Here is a 20,507-nt window from a genome sequence, read left to right on the forward strand (position 1 = left end):
AGCAGGAAGGAGACAGCTGGAGAATCATGAGGCTTTAGACATTATGGTGAAGTAAATAAAACTGTTTCTTACCGAACATTAATTTGCTTCTTGGCCCTTTGGTTACGATCAGGGGTAGTGTCTGTTCTACGAATGCGAGGATGAGGATTGAACATCGAGGATGGAGGACTGGTGTAAATTGGGGGTGACGTCAGTGACCAGACGTCTGTCAGTTGCTGGCTTAGAGGTGGATCCCTGCTGGTTGGGTAAGCGACCTATCACCTCTATCCAGTCAGGATAGAGCAGGAGGACAGGGTATCTGCAACACCCTGCAAGTGAGTGTGAAGGATCTCAGCGAGGGCACTCGCTCCTCAAGAGACCTCTTCATCAGGAAGGTTCTGCTGGAGGCCTGAAAGTTCGAGGCCAAGGACATCGACTGCCTCCAGGACTTCCCGGGTAACGGCTACTTTCAAGTACATTCGGGCATTCAGGTCGGGTGATGCAGGGGTATAAAAGAAGTCCAGATATGACCTTCACAAAGCAATCAAAAAGGCCAAAAGGGCTGGAGAATGTGGCAGATTTTCGGCAACTATGGCAGGGCTTGAATGCCATCACCTCCTGCAAGGCAAAACCAGGAGGCAGCTCAAGCGACAGCGAGGCATCACCCCCTGTCGTGCTCAATGCTTTCCTCACATGTTTTGATGGGGAGAATATAGCAATGTTACAAAATTTTGAGATTTAAAAAATCAAGTCTGCAATTTATCCCATCAAATAAGTTTAATTTGACACCTAATTTACTTTCAGATCTTCAGTATTAAAAAAGTTTGGCCATTTTCATACTCGGAAACTAGCATCTTGTTCCCTATTGATGTTCCATTGACTTAACACAAAAGCTGTGATCGAGGGCAGTGAAATAGCCATAACTTTATTAAAAATTAAGAAATACATTTTCGGTTATTATAGATTGAAGCATTCAGAAACACATATGAAACAATCTTACTTGGATGACCTGAAATTAAAGCATATAATTAGTTATTTACCCAATTGTAGCTATTTGTAGCTCTTCAATTACTAGATCTAAACATCTATCCATTTCTTAAGAAAAGATGAACATTTTTAAATAGCCTAAGAGGCCAAATAACATTCACAAATAATTCACAATGAAACATGATTTTTAAATCTCATTTACATTAATTTATAGGCCAAATGGAAGGAATTTACTGTTCAATTGCTGTAAATTAATGGTCATTTAAATCAGCTTTCGAGTGGGATCCTGTGGAACTCCGTGGAACGCGCTGCTTTGGAACGTTTCCATTGCGGTGGATTTGTACCCCATATGCCCAGAAAAATACTGCGGGATTTAATGGGGCCCCAAATTAGCTACTCGCAACATAAAACTTTGTATAAAGGGATCTTAAGAAGCCCTTTTTAATGTAAAAATAAACAACCTACCTTCCGTTGTCCCCTGTATGAGATCTGTGCCGTTGTCGGAGGTCGCGGGTTTAGAGGATAATTTTTAACCTACTATAACAATTAAATTAACCAATTAAGTTTAAAAATAGCTGCAGCGAATGAACCTCGCAGCGATTTTCGTCAGCAACTAAGTAGGCTGAATAACCTCGATTTGAATAGCCTAGGGAAATCGCGTTTTAAACCCGCCCCCCTCTCAACGGCGCCAAAATTCGAGCACACGGGCAGGGACAGATCTGCAGCCCCGCTGAAGGTAGGTTTTGCAACATACCTAGAGAATACTGATGTGCCTTTCCAAGCCCGCATGGTATTACAGTCACAGAGGCCAACGTCCAAAGATCCTTCAGGGGGGTGAACCCTCAGAAAGTGTCTGGACCTGATGGTATAGCCGGGCAAGTTCTCAAAAACTGTGCAGGTCAACTGGCTGGAGTTTTTGCGGGCATTTTCAACCTCTCATGACTGAGTTCTGAGGTTTGGACTTTGTCTCTGGCGCTACAATGCTGAGAACTATATCCTGCACTCTGTATCTTCCCATTTGCTCTACCAATTGTACTTGAGTTTGACGATTGGATTTATGTGTAGTATTATCTGATCTGTTTGGATAGGATTCAAAACAAAGCTTTTCATTGTACCTCGGAATTAGCACAGAAGAGGATAGAGGCCTGGGATTGAAGAGCCATGGTCATAGACAATGAACAACAGGCTGGTGGGCTGTGCAACCTATGACTGCTGCAGTTATTTTGAGTTCTCCTTTAGGACAACAAAAAAGCCCCAATATTAGAAAAAAAAAAAAAAAAGCCTGAAGTCCCTGGTGCAAAGATGCCAGTTTAGTGGTGTTTGTAGTATTCATTTAGTGTGGTTGTGTGGTGGGTATTCACTTCTCAGGCTGAAGGGTTATTCACTTTACAAGCGTTTGCTAAATAGCTTGTCCAAGGTTGAAGATGTTTGTTGTTCTCTAAGTTAAATATCGAATTGGCCAAAACACACTTTGCTCACCTCTTTATTTAATCAAGATAAACAAGGGGTCCATGTTGGCCTAACAAACACTTCATCCACCTTACCACATCAATGTATTTGGAAAACATCGCATGCAAAGATGTCAACCAGTAGATTAAACAGTGCACATGTTAGAAGAAAGTCAGGGTCGGCAGGAGTTCATTAAGATGGAAGTTGAGTGAATAGGAGTCAGGACAGAAGACCTAGAATCCATTCTTCAGTCTAGATTAGGACGGATCTCATCCCAGAGCCTTCTCTCTGCGATGGACGACTTTTACATCTGCAACACATTGGTATGTTTTTCCAAATTGTAAGAATTGTACTTTTAGAATTCCTTTGTGAACTATGATCTCTGTTAAAATTACTCTTCAGAATTAAACGTGCTTCATTTCAAAATATAATTGTGTTTACAGTACGGTCACGGTGGTGCAGCGGTAGAGTTGCTGCCTTACAGCGAATGCAGCGCCGGAGACCCAGGTTCAATCCCAACTAAGGGTGCTGTCCGTATGGAGTTTGTACGTTCTCCCCAAGACCGCGTGGATTTTCACTGATATCTTCGGTTTCCTCCAACACTCCAAAGACGTACAGGTTTGTAGGTTAATTGGTAAATGTAAAAATTGGCCCTAGTGGATGTAGGGTATTGCGGGGATCACTGGTCGGCGGGCTGAAGGACCTGTTTCCACGCTGTATCTCTAAACTAAACCAAACTAAACTAAACTATTCTGCTTTGTTAGTTGGAAGTAATGCCTCCTTGTTTGGGAGAAGGGACCCAGAGCACAAAATTGTGATTATTGACAGATAAAGCCCTTCAGCAGAGACTATAGTGAAGTAAGTCTTTGAAACATAGGGTGATTCAGCATAACTTCTCTAAAGTGAGGGTACTTGTAGGTACTTATAACAGATGAGACTTGTCTTAAGTCTTGTCTTAAGTTTAGGGCTCTCAGACGGGTAAGCACATATCATCACAGTTGCTGGGACGAAGCTGTTCCTGAACCTGGACATTACAGTTTTCAGGCTCCTGTACCTTCTTCCTGAAGGCAGGGGTGAAATGAGTGTGTGGGTCTCTGATGATGCTGGCTGCCTTTTTGAGGCAGCGACTCCTGTAGATGCCTTTGAATGTGGGGGTCAAACAGCAGAGAACATCTGAAAAAAAGAGTAACAAGGCAGCAAGCATTCAAATACGAGATAAAACCAGAAATGTTAAAAAATGATGATGAGAATATCTGTAGATTTTCAAAACCAAAAGAGTTAAACATGTGAACTAAACTTGCTTTGTAATTCAGGAAGTGAACTTTAAGGGTCTAAAGCCTCAGTGTATGCCCTTGTTTACGTTCAGTTTAACTAAATTATAGGAGGCGTTGGAACAAAACATCCAAAAGAACGTGAACTTTCTGGTTTGTCAACAGAGCAGCAAGTGAATTGCAGCCAGTCCTGGAGCAGGGACTTTACAAAGCCAGCCCACGGGCAGATGTGAGCCATTGAATTGCAGGTCGGAGCAGGAGCAGCAGCTTGGAGCAGCAAGCACGTTGATTAATTGCAGCAAGTGAACTTCAGGTTAGTGATGAGGTGGAATGTTGGCACGGAGGGTGATGGCACAACGATTAGTGGATAGAATAGGCAGGAGAAAGGCAGGAGAAAAAACTAAACATTGTTAGCTGTGGGCTAGGTAAAAACACGTATACCTAGATGTCTAAGAAGGAACTGCAGATACTGGAAAGGCTTCTACACAGCGTAACTCTGCTCTCACAACCTATCCCCCCACTCGTAACAAGGGCAGAATCCCCCTTGTCCTCACTTTCCACCCTACCAGCCATCACATACAACAAATAATCCTCTGACATTTTCACCACCTCCAACGGGATCCCACCACTTGCCACATCTTCCCATCTTCATTGTTCATTGCCAGTTCATTGGCTATATTTAAGAGGGAGTTAGATGTGGCCCTTGTGGCTAAGGGGATCAGGGGGTATGGAGAGAAGGCAGGTACGGGATACTGAGTTGGATGATCAGCCATGATCATATTGAATGGCGGTGCAGGCTCGAAGGGCCGAATGGCCTACTCCTGCACCTAATTTCTATGTTTCTATGTTTCTATGTTTCTATCTTCTCTGCTTTCGGCTTTCTGCAGAGACTGCTCCCTCTGCAACTCCCTGGTCAATGCGTCCCTTCCCACCCAAACCACCTGGCACTTTCGCTTGCAACCACAGGAAATGCTACACTTGTCCCTTTACCTCCCCCCCCCCCCCCCCCCCCCCTTAACTCCATCCAAGAACCCAAGCAGTCTTTCCAGGTGCGACAGAGGTTCACCTGCATCTCCTCCAACCTCATTTATTGCATCCACTGCTCTAGATGTCAGCTGCTCTACATCGGTGAGACCAAGCGTAGGCTTGGCGATCGCATCTCTCAACACCTCCGCTCGGTTTGCAATAACCAGCCTGATCTCCCGGTGGCTGAGCACTTCAACTCCCCCTCCAATTCCAAATCCAACATTTCTGTCCTTGACTTCTCCAATTTTAGGTACGCCCTGCTTTCTCCTTCTTTCCGCTCCCCTTCCCAGCTCTCCTACTCTCTTCCTCTTCCTTTCTTCTTCCCGCCCCCCACCCCCACCCCCACATCAGTCTGAAGAAGGGTCTCGACCCAAAACGTCGCCTATTTCTTTCACTCCATAGATGCTGCCTCACCCACTGAGTTTCTCCAGAATTTTTGTCTACCTAGATGTCTAACTCATTTTCATCTTGACTACAGCTAACAATGGACTGCTGAGCCTGAAGAAGAGTCTTGACCCGAAAAGTCATCTGTTCCTTCCCTCCAGTGATGCTGCCGGTCCCGCTGTTTGTGTCTATAATGGAGCTTCCTTGATCATCGTTACTTTTTTGCATATCTTTCATTTCTATCTCTCTATATTGCTGTCTATATCTCTCATTCCCCTTTCCCCTGACTCTCAGTCTGAAGAAGGGTCTCGACCCGTAACGTCAGAGGGCGGTGGAAGCCGGTTCTCTGGATACTTTCAAGAGTGATCTAGATAGGGCTCTTAAAGATGGTGGAGTCAGGGGATATGGGGAGAAGGCAGGAACGGGGTACTGATTGGGGATGATCAACCATGATCACATTGAATGGCGGTGCTGGCTCGAAGGGCCAAATGGCCTGCTCCTGCACCTATTGTCACTCATTCCTTCCCTCCAGAGAGGCTGTCTGTCCCGCTGAGTTACTCCAGCATTTTGTTTTCATCTTCTATACCAATGAAAAGCATGGTGGAATGATGTGACAGAGAAAATGAACAAAGGTATGGGTCCAGAGAGGTAAAAACTCATCAAATCATACAGAACGGAAGCAGGAACTAATCCAATCAATATGCAGATTAAAAGCACACCTGATAATCGCTGCTCCACTTGGAAACTTGGAAACTGTTCTTTCCATGTTCCCCCATTTACAGTTTGTACGGTCAATAGGCAACATGCCTTTACAGTTTAGTTTATGATCACATGTACCGAGGTACAGTGAAAAACTTTTGTTGCATGCTAACCAGTTAGCGGAAAGACTATAACAACGATTACAATCAAGCCATTTGCAGTTTATAGATACATGATAAGTGAATAACATTTAGTACAAGATAAAGCCAGCAAAGCCGATCAAGCATAGTCCAAGGGTCACCAACGAGGTAGAGAGTAGTTCAGCACTGCTCTCTAGTTGGTGATAGGATGGTTCAGTTGCCTGATAACAGTTGGGAAGAAGTTGGTGAGAGTTGTAGGGGACATGCCAAACCTCCAAAGCCTTCTCAGAAATTAGAGTGTGCTTTCTTGGTCATTGCTTTAATATGGGTGGTCCAGGAGAAGTTGTTGGTGATATTGACTCCGTGGAATTTGAAGTGCTGAAAGGTTAATTCACTATGGTAAATTATTCATATGCAAAACATGGACTAAGACGGAACAGAAGAGCACAGGACAGGCCCTTCGGCCCTCAATGTCTGTGCTGGATATGATGCCTGGTTAAATTACTCTCTGCTGCACATGATCCATATCCCTCCATTCCCTGCACTTCCATATGTCTAACTAAAAGATTGTTAACACCACTATCGTATCTGCCTCCACCAACACCACTAGCAGTGTGTTCCAGGCACCCACCATCCTCTGTGTAAAATATTATCTTCATTTACCTTAAACCTGGAGCAAATTGACCTCCTGTGAATAAATAAAGACCATAGATAGACACAAAATGCTGGAGTAATTCAGTGGGTCGAACATATTCTCTGGAGAGAAGGAATAGGTGACATTTCGGGGCGAGACACTTCTTCAGATGAGAGTCAGGGGAGAGGGAAACTGGAGATATGTAAACGCACAGAACAAACAGCCGGAACTGATGACTCAGGAAAGGTGGAGCCCACAATGGTCCATTGTTGGTTGTGGAGGAGGTGATAAAGAAAGGGATACAAACAGCAAGATGACTAGTGTGGGAGAGGTACAGAGTGGGAGGAAATGCAAAGGTTACTTGAAATTAGAGAAATCAATTTTCATACCACTGGATTGTAAGCTGCCCAAGAGAAATATGAGGTGCTGTTCCTCTAATTTGCATGTGGCATGGTCTTTAACCATGTTGGTGCCAGTTAGAATCAGGTTGAATAATTCACGCGGCCCTGTGTTACAGGACTTCCTTACGAGGCCAGAATCGTTGGAAGAAGATGAGTGTCGCTGTGGTTGACTTTGGCTCATTTGCCTTGGGTGAAGCTGTACCTTCAGCCCATGAAATGAAACGATTATCCACGGAGATCGGACGGGCATTCAGTGAACTTGGATTTGTGTACCTCAAAAACACCGGCATCAAAGATGAGCAAGTATGCACGCACTTTACTATCCCGTTATATACATTTTGCTTGGTTTGGTTTAGCATAAAAACAGGCCCATCAGCCCACCGAGTCCACGCCAACCATTGATCACCCTTTTCACACTAGTTCTATGTTATCCCACTTTCTCATCCACTCCCTACACACTAGGGACAATTTAGCTTCCTCCCACATCCCAACTACATTTATTTAGAGTATTGCGTTCAGTTTTCGGCACCATGTTATAGGAAAAATGTTGTCAAGCTGGAAAGGGTGCAGGTAAGATTTACAATAACGTTGACAGGACTTGAGTGCCAGAGAACCGAGTCTCTTGCTCAGAGCAGTGGAATCCAGAGCCAGAGGACATAGGTTAAAGGTGAGGGGGGAAAGATTTAATCAGAACCTGAGGGGTAACCTTTTTACACAAAGTGTGGTGGGTGTATGGAACAAGCTGTCAGAGGAGGTGGTTGAGGCAGGAACAATCCTATAACACCTGAGGACTATAACTATATAACTAGTGTAGATGTCACATGTTGGCCGGTATGGGAAAGTTGGGTTGAAGGGCCTGTTTCCCCAATGTATCACTCTATGACCCAGTTAATTGGCTTCTAGAGATTGACCCGTGCAACATAGAGAAGAATAACATTTAAGAATATTGTTCCTCAGGTGTTTAGAGCGATGGACATCTGCAGGAAGTTCTTTCTACTTCCCAAGGACATTAAACAGCAATATGCTCGTTCCGTGGTCTCAGATGTTCCATACCATGGCTGGTTTGATCTTCAGACTGAGAGGTATGATAGAGAACCACTGGATGACGCCAGCAATGGCTGCCTCGTCAACAGTCTGTCTGTCCTTTCTTCGTTGTTGTTTTAATAGTATGTATTAAATGTATGTTTTTTAGCTTGTTTTATGTGGGGGGTGGCGTTGGGGAAACTTTTGTAAAATCCTTTACCTCGACGGAGATGCATTTTCTTTCCGTATCGTATCGCCTCTGCTGGTGACCGACTTCAGGAGCTCCAAACGCGGGAGCCTGCGGGCTTACCATTATGGAGCTCACAATCACTTTGCCAGGGATCGACCTCGGAGCTCCAACCGCGGGAGCCTGTGGACTTTAGAGCTCATGGTCTCTAGTCAGTGACCAACTTCGGGAGCTCCAAGCCGCAGGAGCTTTGACCATGCCGATGCGGGAGCTTCCATCACCGCGACCGAGGATGGTTCGACTTCCTCGACCGTGGGAGAATAAAGAGGAAGAAGATTAAACTGTATTGCCTTCCATCACAGTGAGGAATGTGGGAATCCCCTGTGGTGGATGGTGCTTTTTTTTAGTATGTCTGAGGGGAGGCGGGAGGGGGGTGGGGGGGGTGGGCAGGTCGACCCACGAATGGACATTTTGGCCAGGCCCAGGAGCAAACCGACAGGGGGATTCCCCCCCCCCCCCCCACAGGGTCACAGTTTAAGGATAAGGGGAAATCTTTTAGGACCGAGATGAGAAAAACATTTTTCACGCAGAGAGTGGTGAATCTCTAGAATTTTCTGCCACAGAAGGTAGTTGATGCCAGTTAATTGGCTATATTTAAGAGGGGGTTAGATGTGGTCCTTGTGGCTAAAGGGATCAGGGGGTATGGAGAGAAGGCAGGTACGGGATACTGAGTTGGATGATCAGCCATGATCATATTGAATGGCGGTGCAGGCTCGAAGGGCCGAATGGCCTACTCCTGCACCTATTTTCTATGTTTCTATGTTTCCCCCCCCCCCCACCCCCACCCCCTTATCACTCTCTCTCTGGCATTATGACATCACCACTTGAAGCTGTTGGAAAAGGCTCTCTGTGAGAAGCATTTTTTTTTTACTTTAATCTCGAATAGAGGATGAAATCTGAAGTGAACCATGAGGTCGTGGAGGGGAAATATGTGAGTAAGAATATGTAAAAATGTAAGCGTCAGCGCATAGCGTTTTGTGGAAGATACAATGAAGACAGACAGACAGACAGACAGACAGACAGACAGACAGACAGACACACACACAGACACACACACACACACACACACACACACACACACACACACACACACACACACACACACACACACACACACACACACACACACACACACACACACACACACACACACAAACACACACAGAATTTTATAGGTATAGAGATAATAATGATCCAAGATTAAGGGGGCAGATGGATTGGTTAATAATTCAGTGTGACTGTTCAAATAAATAAGTGTAAATATTCTTCTCTTTGCAGTTTAGATCCAACACAGGCTTGTGATCTGAAAGAAGTCTTTAATTACTCAACATTTTCTTCAAGTGACGTAAGAATTCAGATTAAGATTGTTTTTTGGAATCGATGCCCTTGCCAGGAATGAGGCCGCCTTCCTGCAGTATCACCAGGGGAAATGTCACTCACTTACACCGTGTACAGACATGCGAAGGAAACCTCCCCGCTTTGTCTACCTTTCAATTTCAACAATGCAAACAAATCTGTATTGTATTGGTAGCACAGTAATGCAGCTGGTAGAAGCGCTGCCTCACAGCGCCAGAGACACAGGTTCGATCCTGACCTCAGCTGCTGTCTGTGTGTGGAGTTTGCACGTTCTCCCCTTGGATCTTCCCTGGGTTCCTCCCACATCCCAAAGACATGCGGGTTTGTACGATAATCAGCCTCTGTAAATTGGCCCTATTGTGTAGGGAGTGGATGAATAAGTGGGATAACATAGAACGAGTGTGAACGGCTGATCAATGGTCGGCACAAACTCGGTGGGCAAACCAAAACACAATCAGTAGCGTGTCTGCCTTTCAGCGCCAGGCAAGTGGGTTCGATCCTCACTACGGGTGCTGTCTGTACAGAGTTTGTACATTCTCTCTGTGAGCGCCTGGGTTTTCTCCGGGTGCTGCAGTTTCCTCCCACACTCCAAAGACGAGCAGATTCGTAGGTTAATTGGCTTCAGTAAATTGCCCCTGGTGTGTAGGATAGAACAATGAACGGGTGATCGTTGGTCAGTGGTTGCTCTGTGGGCCGAAGGGCCTGTTTCCACGCCAAATCTCAAAACTAAACTAAACAGTAATATATCCTCCTTTGGAGAACATAATGTTTTTAGTGAATGATTAAAGTCAATGAAGTAAAGTATTTCAAGCCTAAAATGTAAACATAATCTGTAACACTGCCAAATTATTCTTAATTCTCAAATTTGCTCAATTATTTCTATGAGTTACTTTAGTATAAAATAAGAATGAATTTTAAGTCATATTATTTTCTTATATATTACATTGCCTATGATTGAGTTTATATAGAAACAAAGAGCTGTACTTGCTGGTTTATACAAAGTTAGGCACAAAGTTCTGGAGAAACTCAGCAGGTCAGGCAGCATCTGTGGAGAAAAAGCATGGGTGAGGTATCGGGTCGGGGCCCTTCTTCAATCTGATCCGAAATGTCACCGATCCATGTTCTCCAGAGATGCTGCCTGACCCGCTGAGTTACTCCAGCACTTTGTACCAGTCGCTCTGACACTTAACTGGAAAAATATTCTCCACACTTCAAACTTGATACAGCTTACATGTTTAGTTACTTTGCTTATTTCAGTACAAAAAGAACAATGAATTCTAAGATATAATTTTGTTCTATATTCAGGTACGCCCTGTGAAAGAGCTACCTGAGTTTACAAGCTGTATTGAGTCATTCTTCAGAACATTTCAGGAGTTATCCATGCATGTTATGAAGGTCATTGAACTGAGTCTGGGGATTGAGACTGATTTCTTTGTCAGCAAGCACCAAAGGATGGGCAGTAAGTCTCCATTTCAATGTACGACAATTTCCTTCATTGTCCACCACATACTTATAAACTCTCAGCAAATCCATGGGTCTAACCATGACCCTGGTGCCCCTTGTGGGAGTTCACAACCTGATCAACACAGAACATCAAACAGTACAGCACAGGTCAGGTTAAACTACTCTCCTCTGCCTGCACGCGATCCATATTCCTCCATTCCCTGCATATCCATATATCTATCTAAAAGCCTCTTAAATATCACTATCGTATCTGCCTCCATCACTACCCCTGGCAGCACGTTCCAGGCACCCACCACCCTCTGTGTAAAAACACTTGCCCCGCACATCTCCTTTAAACTTTGCCCCTCTCACCTAAAAGTTATGCCCTCTAATCTTTGACATGGGGAAAAGGTTCTGAGTGTCTATCCAATCTATGCCTCACATAATTCTATCATAATTCTATCTCCTGCTATATACTTCTAAACCTCTGGCTGAGGGGAGAGCTGATGGAAGTATATAAAATCCAGAGAAAACAACCCAACTTTGACCAACCATTTGCTGTGGCCTGTACCCTCTATTACTTGCAGCATCCAGTACACCATTTCTGAAACTGCTCAAAATCTCTACATCCTTCCTGTAACATAGAAAATAGGTGCAGGAGGAGGCCATTCGGCCCTTCATTACGATCATGGCTGATCGTCCCCAATCAATAACCCGTGCCTGCCTTCTCCCCATATCCCTTGATTCCACCAGCCCCTAACGTAATAAAGAATGAAAAATGGATGATATGATTATGTAGCTGGTTAATATATCAATTATCAATAATCAGGGGCAGCACAGCAGTCTTCTTCGTTTTGTGTCTTTGAAGCTGGTTGGTTATATGACAGTTTCCCATTCCTTTACACAGTCCTTTGCGTTTTTATTGAACACTGCAAGATCCTTTTGGCTGCACTGGTTGGGTAGTAGGGGGCAGACAAGGCAGTGCTGCATTGTATGGTCCTCTTCTCCACATTCACAGGTGGTTTGGCCAGTTTCATAGCCCCATCTGGCCATGGCAGCTTTTGATCGCCCTGTTCCTGTTCTCAGGCGGTTGAGCGTCTTCCACTGGACCCATGGTGCTTCTGAGCCCGGAGGGAGGGCTTCAGAAGGAGGGATACCCATGTCAGTAGGAGGGGGGTCGTCCTCAAGCCTTTTTGTCCATAGTTGGAGTCTGGTTTCTTCCCGTGATGCTATTAGGGGCTGGACATGGCTGAGAAAGCTTCTCCTGGACTTCAGCCGTTGGGCCGGGGGTACACGTCCGTAGAGGAGGTGGCGTTCATCACTAGTGGCCTTGGTCATCTCTACTCGGCTGGCGACTTCCCGTCTCACATCGGCAGGGGCAATGCCAGCGAGGAGGTGCAGGTTGTTTATGTTGGTGGGCTTCAAGCAGCCAGTGATTGAGCGGCAGGTGTTATTCAACGCTGGGTCTAGTTTCTTGGCATGGGATGATCTCTCCCAAACAGGACACGCATACTCCGCAGAGGAGTAGCACAGGGCCAGAGCAGTAGATCTTAATGTGTGTGCTGTGGCTCCCCATTTGGAGTTGGTCAGCTTCCGGAGGATGTTATTTCGGGAGTTAACTTTCAGTTTGGTGTTTTTGACGTGTTCCTTATAGGAGAGAGTGCGATCCAGTGTTACACCGAGGTAGACAGGGTTGGTGCAGTGCTCAAGAGGTGTTCCAGACCATGTGATGTTAAGGGGTCTGTTTGCTTCCCGGTTCCTGAGATGGAACGAGCAGGCTTGGGTCTTCGCAGGGTTTGCGTGTAGGTGGTTGCGCTCGTAGTAGAGGTGTAGCTCATCTAGGGCTGAGGCGAGATTCGCTTCTACAGCTTCAAACGTACTCTCTTGGGATGTTACACAGAGGTCGTCGGCATCGGCTCAGTGTTCTGGTCCATTGGCTGGTCATTGGTGTAGATGTTATATAGTAGTGGAGCCAGCACACTGCCTTGAGGCAAGCCATTCCGTTGTCGTCGCCAGCGACTTTGCTTGTTGTTAAGGACAACATAGAAGCGCCTATCTTTCAGGAGGGCTCCGATGAGGTCCGTGAGTGCCAGGTCTTTGGTATTCTCCAAGATCTTTTTTAGGAGGAGGCGGTGATTCACAGTGTCATACGCGGCAGACAGATCAACAAAGCCGGGTCCTGTCACCAGTCCTTTCTGGAACCCGTCTTCAATGTGCTGTGTGAGATTCAGAAGTTGACTTGTTGTGGATTTGCCAGGTCAGAATCCAGCTTGTTGAGGGATGATGGCTGGTTCAGCGACTGGGGAAAGCCTGTTGAGGATCAGGCACTCAAACAGCTTGTATGGGTGGCATAGCAGGGAGATTGGGCGGAAGCTCTTTGCATATGCTGGATCTTTACCGGGTTTTAGAAGAGCGATGATTTTGGTTTTCCTCCAGATCTTTGGGATGTTTCTTGTCATCATGCAATTGTTCATCAGCTCAAGGACCCACTTCCGTGTCAGAGGTCCAAACTGCTTGATCTCCTCTGTGAAAATATTGTCCAGGCCGATGGCTTTGCCAGTCTTGAGGACTTTCATGCTCATATTGAGCTCTTCAAGGGAGAACGGCTCAGTCAGTCCGGTGTTTTGGGAGTGCTGAAGTCGGTCTGCCTTTGGTCTTGGCTGTTTGGTGGTGGATTTCCCGTTGAGCAGCAACTGATACGCAACTTAGTTGGCCGTGGTGGTATACTGTTGATGTGTTGGTGTTGATGGGTCATTGCTGATTTTTCGGATGAGGCTCCATGCCTTTTTGCTGTTTTTTGCCATATCAGTTGGCTCCAGTAGGGTTTGCCATTTCTGCTGGCGGCATTCTGATAGGGAGGTCATGAGTCTCTCACCTACTTCCATGGTGCTTTCAGCAAAGGGGTCATATTCGTAGAGCTGTTGGTATTGCTCATATAGTTCACTGCTTAGAGTGTCAAGGCCGGGGATGTATTGAGTGTGGCAGCCTCTCGGGATGTTCTTCCGGGCTGCCTGCTGCACTAATTTGGTGAAGATTTGATAGTTTTTGGGGTCCGCTGGAAGGTGGGCGATCTTCCCTTCAAGATCTTCTTGGAAACCAGGCCAGTTCACTTTCCCAAAGTTGAATCTTCTCTGGAAAGGAACTGTGGCTGGGGTAACTGCAGCATTGACTGTAAGGCCAATGGGGCGGTGTTGGGTTTTTGGCAGTGGCTTCAGTACCAGCTTCTTGCCCAATCCAGAGATGCTATGGCTGACAAACGCGATATCAGGGTTGTAGCCGGCTTTCCATCGCCCGCTATTAAAGGACTTTGGTTGTTTGGCATCATGGATCAGGTAGAGCTGGTTGGTTTCAGCCCATGCTTCCACTGCATCTCCATCAGCGTTGTTCCCGGCGTAACCCCATTGTGAGCTGTGGCTGTTGAAGTCTCCAATCACTATCCTTGGTTTCCCAGATGATGGTATTTCTGGCATCAGGAAAGGTGTGGGAGGTGGCTTGTAGACGGAGGTGATGGTAATTCCTCTGAGCTCAGCGGTTAGGACCTCAATGTTGTTTTCATCGCTCTTTGATGTTGATTCGATGATTGTCCCGTTTTTTGCAAGCATGACGCTTCCATGTTTCTCATGTGGTCTTTCAATGAGGGTGGTCATGCCTTCCACTCGAGGGCGGGGATGTTTGGATCCGCGGTGAGTTTCTTGGAGGCAGAGAATATCACACTAATGCTCTCTGCAGAGTTGGGCAACAAGTTCTTCTTTAGTTGCAGACAGTCCTTCAACATTTAGAGATATGATGGTCAAAGCCGGCCTTGGGGGCGGGTGTTGGCCTCTCTTCCTGTTCCGGGCTGATGGGCTACTGCCATTTGTTGGGCTTCTGGACATCATTTGTCTTTCGGCTTTCAGCTTGGCATCAAAGTGTTTGGTAGAATTCGCAAGTAATTTTGGTGATATTACTTGACAGGGATCGCGACGTGAACGCTTCTACCTTGACCCCCTTAACATGCCAGAGACCCGGGTTCGATCCTGACTACGGGTGTGGTGTTTGTACGTTATCCCCGTGACCGCGTGGGTTTTCCCCGGTTTCCTCCAACACTGTAAAGACGTTCAGGTTTGTAGGTTAATTAGCTGTTGTAAATTGTAAATTGTCACTGGTGTGTAGGATAGAGTTAGTGTACGGTGTGATCACTGGTCGGCGTGGACTAAGTGGGCCGAAGTCCCTGTTTATATGCTGTATCTCTCAAAACTAAAGTCAACAAAAAATAAAACAGCTGCAGCAATATCCATTATTGTGGGTGGTGGCGTTAATAAAGATTATGTTCAATTGAGGTATTATCTTGCCCTTCCGGAAAACGATCGCTAATGTCTTTTGTGTATTTTCTTGAAGGTCTTTTAAATCCGTCAGCCCTCAGAGCTGCGTTCTACCCACCAGTAGAAAAATCCTCTTTGATGGAAAACCAAACTCGATGTGGGGAACATTCTGACTACGGGACGTTCACTTTACTCTTTCAGGACAAGAATGGAGGACTGGAGGTAATTGTTAACTCTTCCCCCAGAGTGGAAATGGCAAAGACTAGAGGGCAGATATTTACATACAAACATCGAAACATGGGTGCAGGAGGTGGCCATTTGACCCTTCAAGCCATTCATTGTGATCATGGTTGATAACTAACAATTAGTAACCCGTGCCTGCCTTCTCCCCATACCCATTGATTCCGCTAGCCCCTAGAGCTCTATCTGACTCTCTTTGAAATTCATCCAATGAATTGGCCTCCACTGCCTTCTGTGACAGAGAATTCCACAAATTCACAACTCTCTGGGTGAATTTTATTTTTCTCATCTCAGTTTTAAATGGCCTCCCCTTTATTCTTAGACTGGGGCCCCTGGTTCTGGACTCTCCCAACATTGGAAACATTACCTACACCCAATACTCTAGATGTGGTCTCACCAGGGCCCTGTACAACTGCAGAAGGACCTCTTTACTTCTATACTTAAATCCTCTCGTTATGAAGGCCAACATGCCATTAGCTTTCTTCACTGCCTGCTGTACCTGCATGTTTACTTTCAATGACTGGTGTACAAGGACATCCAGGTCTCATTGCACTTCCCTTTTTCCTAATCTGACACTATTGAGATAATAATCTGCCTCCTTATTCTTGCCTCCAAAGTGGATAACCTCACATTTATCTACATTATACTGCATCTGCCATGCATCTGCCCACTCACTCAACCTGTCCAAGTCACCCTGCAACCTCCAAGCATCCTCTTCGCAGTTCACACTGCCACCCAGCTTTGTGTCATTTGCAAATTTGCTCATGTTACTTTTAATTCTGTCATCTAAAGTGAGAGGGCAAGGGATGGAGAAGTTGAGGTGTTGCCAAGCGCATTTCAATGCAGTACATTAAACATTGGACATTTGTTTAGTTTAGTTTATTGTCACTAAGGTACAGTGGAAAGCATTGTGTTGCGTGCTGTCCAGTCAACGGAAAGACTATAAATGGTTACAATCTTGCCGTTCACAGTGTACAGATAGAGAATAGAGGGAATAGCATTTGGTGCAAAATAAAGTCCAGTAAAGTCTGACTAAAGATAGCCAAAGGTAGTTCAGGAATGCTCTCCAGTTGTTGATAGAATGGTTCAATTGCCTGATAACAGCTGGGAAGAAACTGTCCCTGAAACTGGAGGTGTGTGTTTTCACACTGTACCTCTTGCCTGATGGGAGAGAGAAGTGGGAGTGATCGGGATGAGACTGGTCCTTGATTATGGTGCTGGCCTTGCCAAGGCAGCGTGAAGTGTAGATGGAGTCAATGGTATGGAGGTTGGTTTATGTTACAGTCTGGGTGTCAGATGAGTAAAGAATTAAAATTAGCTGGAATGTCCTACATAAAATATGATTAGGTGATTGGGAGAGAATTGGGAGTAAATACAATTAAATAAACAGGGACAGGTAAATCCAATGAAAACACAAAATCTGGGAGAGCCTGAGCAGATGAGGCCAAGTCCGTGAAGAGTAAAACAAAGCGCTCACTTTTACCCACCACATTCTGCCCCCTCCATCACGGGTACTGACCTCTCTACCATCAAAGGGATCTGCAGGAGGTGGTGCCTCACAAAGCAGCTGGCATCATCAGAGACCTACACCACCCTGGACACCTACCATTTTATTCCTACTATCGGGAAGAAGGTAGAGGAGTCTGAAAATTGTGACCTCCAGGTTCAAGAACAGCTTCTTCCGTGTGTGTGTGTGGCATTTAACCGACACTAGGGACAAGGCGGCAGTGACGCAGCGGCAGTTGCTGCCTTACAACGCCAGAGACTCGGGTTCAATCCTGACTACGGATGCTGTCTGTACAGAGTTTGTACGTTCTCCCTGTGACCTGCAAGGGTTTTCTCCAGGATCTCAGGTTTCCTCCCACACTCCAAAGATATGCAGGTTTGTGGGTTAATTGACTTTGGTAAATATTTGTGATCTGTTCTTAGTTTGTGTCAGAGAGTGTTAATGTGCGGGGATCGCTCGGTGGGCCGAAGGGCCGGCTTCTGTGCTGTATCTCTAAACTAAAATGGATACATGAGCAAGACAGGTTTGGAGGGATATGGACCAAATGGACATCAGGCAGGTGGGACTGGTGTAGCTGGGACATGTTGGCTGATGTGGGCAAGTTGGGCCTGTTTCCATACTGTATCATTCTATGACTCTAAACTTCACTACACAACACTGATCTCAACTATGAACTCTTTGGACTTTGGGTTTTTTGCACTAATTTGGGGGTTATTCATTTATTGAATTTGTGTTTATTATATATAACTTGTATTTATCTTACAGGCCTGTTGTGCTGCTTGCTGCCAGGAAGATTTTCATTGTTCTGTTGTTGGTATACATGACAATTGAATGCTCCTGACTTGACTCGTGAACACCTGTGTTTCAGGTAATGTCCAGGTCTGGTCAATACATCGACGCTCCCTACATTCCAAATGCGGTTCTTCTCAACGGAGGCAATCTTCTGCAGAGGTGGACATCTGACAGATGGATTGCCGCAGTGAGTGAGGCATCAATCATTTGGATAAAAGCATTAGAAAATTACAATAATTTTAGCAAGACTTTTCATAAATTATAAATAGACACGCAGAGTGCTGGAGTAACTCAGCGGGTCAGCCAGCATCACAAGAGAAAAAGAATGGGTGACATTTCAGGTCGGGACTCTTTTTCTCTTCGTGAAGTTAAGCATTTAAATGCATCCATGGAAAGCTAGTATTCAGTTTGAAAAAAATAGTCACGTGAGTTTGCTATCAAAAATAATGGGCCAATAATGATGCACAAGCCATAGAAGGTACAGGTTTCTTAACTTGCATTCAAGAGAACCTGTGTTAATGCCCCTGTCCCACTTAGGAAACCTGAACGGAAACCTCTGGAGACTTTGCGCCCCACCCAAGGTTTCCGTGCGGTTCCTGGAGGTTGCAAGTTGGTGGTTGCCGGAGGTTGCAGGTGGTGGAAGCAGGTAGGGAGACTGACAAAAACCTCTGGGAACCGCATGAAAACCTTGGGTGGGGCGCAAAGTCTCCAGAGGTTTCTGTTCAGGTTTCCTAAGTGGGACAGGGCATTTTTAGGATCAAGGAAATTTCATACAGCTGTCAGGGGTTATGGGGAGAATGGAGTTAGGAGGGAGACATAGATCAGCCATTATTGAATGGCAGAGGAGACTTGATAGGCCGAATGGCCTAATTCTGCTCCTTGCACATATGACCATATGAAGTTCAACCAGAGAAGGTGCAGTTATGGAGTTAGCTTTGAGTAAACGGTGGCACAGCAGGTGGAGCTGCTGCCTCACAGTGCCAGAGACCCACATTCAATACTGACCTCAGGTGCTGCGTGTGGAGTTAGCATTTAAAATACAATAAGGACAGCACAGTTGCGCAGCAGGTAGAGCTGCTGCCTCATTGCACCACAAACTCTGGTTTGATCCTCACATCAGGTGCTGTGTGGAGTTTGCACGTTCTCTCTGTGACCAAGTGGGTTTCCGCCAGGGTGCTCCAGCTTCCTCCCAAAGATGTGTGGGTTTGTAGGTTAATTAGTCCCTTTGTAAATTGCCCCTAGTGTGTAGAGTGTGGTTGAGAAAGCGGGATAACATAGAACTAGTGTGAACAGGTGATCAATGGTCAGTGCAGACTCCGTGGGCCGAATGGCCTGCTTCCATGCTGTATGTCTAGTTGCACAACTTTGACACCACTCTTGTAAACTTCCTCTGTATCGCCTGTGAAAGGTATTAACGGTTTCATCTACCATTTCACAATAAACAGCATACCTCATTCTTTTAAATTCTTACAATGTTCTGGTTTCAAGCACCTTGTTCCATTGTTAATTATTCTGTAAGTAAAATGATCACTTTATTGAATGATTGCATCGCCTCAGCACAGAAACAGGCCATTCGGCCCACCGTGTCCACGTCGTTCACACCAGTACTATGTTATCCCACTTTCTCAACCACTCCCAACACACTAGTGGCAATGTACACACAAGCCAATTAACCTTCAAACCGCACGACTTAGGGTTGTAGTAGGAAACCGGAGCACCCGGAGGAAACCCACGCGATCACAGGGAGAACGTGCAAACTCCATACAGACAGCACCCGATGCCAGGATGGAATCTGGGTCTGGCGCTGTGAAGCAGCAGTTCTACACTGCCTTTAAATCAATGACATTTTCCATATCTGACCCACTTTCATGATTTTGAGGGGTGACTCCAGTCTGCTGCAACTAAAGCTCTCTAGCAAACCACAACCCTAAACTACAACGCTAAACACACAATTAACTTTTTCTTTCCTCCCGTTATGTACTGTTTACATATTCTGTTGTGCTGCAGCAAGTCCTATCTGGGACATATGACAATAAAACTCTTGACTTAACTATTGAAACTGCTTCACTACAAAAAAAAAGTTTACAGTTGGTTAAAATAACAGGCCGTTTGTACAAGTGATTTAAATTGTACTTTCTTTTGCTCAGAAACACCGAGTGCGAATCCCACAGACGGAAGATGCTTTGAACAGGAGCCGACAGTCACTGAGCTTCTTTGCCCACCCTGATCATGACGCCACTATTGCCTGTTGTGATGGTTTAGACAAATACCCCCCTACCACCTCCATCCAGTACCTCATGGATAAACACCAGGATATATTTTATAAGGAATCCTATCCTTCCACGGCCTGATCAGGGCAGCAACAAGTGGATGCCCAGAAGGTTTTCCAAATTGCAGTAAAGTTAAATAAAACAATGACATAGCATTTAATGTTTATTGAAAATCATTTTCCAACACAAGAGGGCAACAGTGTCTTTTGCACTTCTATCTCTTTCTTTGCCAAATTCCAAAGTGGTTTAGCTGTACATCATGGAAAAGACCCTTTGGCCCATCTTGCTCATGCCAACCAAATTGGCATGCTGAGGTGGTTCCATTTACTTGCATTTGGTCCATAGCCCTGTAAGCCCA

General features: G+C 45.5%; 2 protein-coding genes across 2 annotated transcripts in view; both read left to right on the plus strand.

Moving 5' to 3' along the window:
• Positions 1 to 20,507, plus strand: part of rps13 (ribosomal protein S13) — a 319,891-nt gene that overhangs the window by 68,996 nt on the left and 230,388 nt on the right. The window lies entirely within an intron of this gene.
• LOC129705940 (uncharacterized) lies at positions 3,852 to 20,304 on the plus strand. Its single transcript, XM_055649870.1, has 8 exons — positions 3,852 to 3,999; positions 7,087 to 7,273; positions 7,928 to 8,052; positions 9,519 to 9,585; positions 10,902 to 11,055; positions 15,417 to 15,562; positions 17,956 to 18,066; positions 20,027 to 20,304. Exons 2-8 carry the CDS (start codon positions 7,121 to 7,123, stop codon positions 20,228 to 20,230), a joined length of 960 nt encoding a protein of 319 aa, XP_055505845.1. The 5' UTR covers positions 3,852 to 3,999; positions 7,087 to 7,120; the 3' UTR covers positions 20,231 to 20,304.

This window comes from Leucoraja erinacea, chromosome 18 (genome assembly GCF_028641065.1).
Source record: "Leucoraja erinacea ecotype New England chromosome 18, Leri_hhj_1, whole genome shotgun sequence".
Taxonomy (NCBI): Eukaryota; Metazoa; Chordata; class Chondrichthyes; order Rajiformes; family Rajidae; genus Leucoraja; species Leucoraja erinaceus.